At 66.9% G+C, this 3,086-nt stretch overlaps 1 protein-coding gene across 1 annotated transcript; it reads right to left on the bottom strand.

Annotated features, from left to right (window-relative positions):
• Positions 1-1,578: 1,578 nt before the first annotated feature.
• On the bottom strand, positions 1,579-2,867 carry LOC135642879 (cytokinin dehydrogenase 5-like). The gene is made up of 2 exons (XM_065159362.1): positions 2,277-2,867; positions 1,579-1,713 (listed from the first exon to the last, which is right to left on the bottom strand). The coding sequence occupies exons 1-2, from the start codon at positions 2,865-2,867 to the stop codon at positions 1,579-1,581; spliced, it is 726 nt and encodes a 241-aa protein (XP_065015434.1).
• Positions 2,868-3,086: the final 219 nt, after the last annotated feature.

Raw genomic sequence — 3,086 nt, 5'->3', positions numbered from 1 at the left:
ATAGGGACGAGGGGTTCGACGTGGGCAGGCTGACCGCGCAGGCGTGTCTCGGGGTTTATGGAGCCGAGGGGCACGACAGACGTACTGGCAGCACTGGTCTGTCTCGGGAACATGGGGCCAAGGAGCACGACGCAGGCGGGGTGACCGCGCAGGCGTGGTCGCGAGGGCCATGCGACCGAGTAGCACGATCAGGCGGGCAGGACGCGAGGACGCGGCCTCAGGCACTACGCGGCCGAGGAGCACGACAGGCGGTTGGGGCGCGCCGAGGTGGATCTTGGCAACGTACGACAGAGGTGATCGGTGCAGGCAGGCTGCAACCGAGGGGCGAGACCCAGGTGGGTGGGCCGCCCTGAGACAGATCTCGTAAGTGCGTTGGCCGAGGTGCTCGACGCAGGCAGTCTACGATCGAGCGCACGATGCTCAAGCGGGCAGGCCGCGCTGAGGTAGATCTCGGCAGTGAGTGACCGAGGTGCTCGGCACAGGCAAGCTGCCCTGATATAGACTCGGCAATGAATATGGCCGAGTAGCTCGGCGCAGGTAGGCTGGCCGCGCAGGCATGTCTCGGGGGGTATGGAGCCGAGGGACACGACGCAGGCGAGCTGGCAGCGCTGTTCTGTCTCGGGAACATGGAGCCAAGGAGCACGACGCAGGCGGGGTGACCGCGTAGGCGTGGTCGCGAGGGCCATGCGACCGAGTAGCACGACGCAGGCAGGCAGGACGCGAGGACGTGGACTCGGGCACCATGCGGCCGAGGTACACGACAGGCGGTCGGGCCTCACCGAGGTGGATCTCGATAGAGGTTGGCCGAGGTGCTTGGTGCAGGCATGCTGCGACCGAGGGACACCGCTCAGGAGGGCAGGCCGCGATGAGGTGGGATTTCGGCAGAGAGTCGCCGAGGTGCTCGGTGCAGGCAGGCTGCGACCGAGGGGCGAGACCCTAGTGGGTAAGCCGCCTTGAGATAGACTCGGCAATGAATATGGCCGAGGAGCTCGGCGCAGGCAGGCTGCGACCGAGCGGGCGCTGCTCAGGCGGGCAGGTCGCGTTGATGTGGGCTCGGCGCAGGCAGGCTACGACCGAGGGGCGAGACCCTAGTGGGTAAGCCGCCCTGAGATAGACTCGGCAGTGATCATGGCCAAGTAGCTCGGCGCAGGCAGGCTGGCCGCGCAAGCGTGTCTCGGGGGGTATGGAGCCGAGGGGCACGACGCAGGTGTACTGGCGGCGCTGGTCTGTCTCGGGAACATGGGGCAAAGGAGCACGACGCAGGCGGGATGACCGCGCAGGCGTGGTCACGAGGGCCATGCGACCGAGTAGCACGACGCAGGCGGGCAGGACGCAACGACGTGAACTCGGGCACCATGCGGCCGAGGTACACAACAGGGGCGGACAGGCCGCGCCGAGGTAGATCTCGGCAGTGATTGGCCGAGGTGCTCGGTGTAGGCGGATAGACCGCGAGCTGCGCTGTCAGCCGAGCAATTGAGGTGGGCTGGCCGCTCATGGGGCCGAGGCAGCAGGCAGCGCCGTCAGCCGAGCAGCTGAGGCGGGCTGCCGCCCATGGGGTCGAGGTAGCATGTTGTGCCGTCAGCCGAAGAGCTGACGTGGGGTGGCCGCGCATGGGGCCGAGGCAGCAGGCAGCGCCGTCGGCCGAGCAGCTGAGGCGGGCTGCCTCGCATGGGGCCGAAGGGTCAAGGCAGCGTGCTGGCTGCAGCCTCTTGGCTGCACATGAGGCCGAGGAGCCGAGGCAGCGTGTTGGCTGCAGCGCGTTGCTGCGTATGGGGCCGGGGCAGCGTGATGGCTGCAGCGTGTCGGCTACAGCGCGTTGCTGCGCATGGGGCCAAGGAGCAGCCGAGGCATCAGGCTGCTTGCTGCGTATGAGGCTGAGGTAGCAACGTGTTGGCTGCGCATGAGGCCGAGTGGCCGAGGCAGCGAGGCAGCAAGGCAGCATGCTGGCTGCGCACGAGGCCGAGTGGCCGAGGCAGCGAGGCTGCTTGCTGGCTGTGCGTGAGGCCGAGGAGCCGAGGCAGCGAGGCAGCAATGCAGCGTGCTGGCTGCGCATGAGGCCGAGTGGCCGAGGCAGCCTCGCTGCTTGCTGGCTGCGCGTGAGGCCGAGGTAGCGAGGCAGCAAGGCAGCGTGCTGGCTGCGCATGAGGCCGAGGTAGCAGCGTGTTGGCTGTGCCTGAGGCCGAGTGGCCAAGGCAGCGAAGCTGCTTTCTGGCTGCGCACGAGGCCGAGGAGCCGAGGCAGCGAGGCAGCAGCGTGTTGGAGTGAACAGAGCTTACCTTAACAGGGTTCTTGGGGAAGAAGAAGGACGACCTCCAGTTGTTGATGAGGCCTTCATCAATGATGACGAAGCCTTCGATGTAGTCGAACCTTTCACTCCGGTGGGCGCTGTGGAGCGAGACGAGGAGCTCCTGGTCTCTGGTGAAGGCCGCGAAGTCGGAGTACAGTACTCGGATCCATCTCACCCCGTGAGGAGCTGTCTCCAGTGCAATCCGGGCTCTGATGATGATCCCAAACTGTCCCAGACCACCGAGAACTCCATGGAACAGCTCTGAGTTCTGCTCTTCCGAGCATGTTATCAGCTCGCCCTTGCCTGTGACCATATCGAGCTCGTGGACATTGTTGATATGAGGTCCGTGGTGAAAGGCTGGCCGGCTTACGCCGGCGTTGGAGAGAGTGCTGCCGACCGACAAGTAGAGGTAGTCGGTCCACGACTTGGGCGCGAGGCTGCCGTTGGCTAGCGTCCAGTTCAACACATCGACCTGGAGATCTCCCCCCCCCCCCCCCCCCCCCGAGGCGTCGACATAGTACTCGCCCGTGGACGGCGAGCACGTCGGCTCCAGGCGGGGCGCGATCCGGCCGCGACTCATCTGGACCACGACGCCGTCCGGCGAGAGCGTCTGGCCCTTGATCGAGTGGCTGTATCCCCTGGCGGAGACCGGCAACCAGCGGGCCGCGCGCGTGGGACCGAGGGGCCGACGCGGGCGGAGGCGCGCGGGGCCGAGTCGCGCGCATGGGGCCGAGGAGCCGAGAACAGCCCCAGAAGTCGCTGCTGCTGGTGTAGGTCGGCTACAGTGGAGCAACCAAGG

Source organism: Musa acuminata, chromosome BXJ3-7, assembly GCF_036884655.1.
Source record: "Musa acuminata AAA Group cultivar baxijiao chromosome BXJ3-7, Cavendish_Baxijiao_AAA, whole genome shotgun sequence".
In the NCBI taxonomy this organism is placed as follows: domain Eukaryota; kingdom Viridiplantae; phylum Streptophyta; class Magnoliopsida; order Zingiberales; family Musaceae; genus Musa; species Musa acuminata.
Note: the sequence above shows the minus strand (reverse complement) of the source record. Positions and strands in the feature narration are given on the sequence as shown.

Excerpts from the sequence above, each read along its gene's own strand:
- LOC135642879 (XM_065159362.1), bottom strand. The coding sequence starts at position 2,867 with ATGAGTCGCGGCCGGATCGCGCCCCGCCTGGAGCCGACGTGCTCGCCG. Across the intron at positions 1,714-2,276 it reads TCCCCAAGAACCCTGTTAAG|CCAAGAGGCTGCAGCCAGCA; the intron begins GTAAGCTCTGTT and ends CCTCATGTGCAG.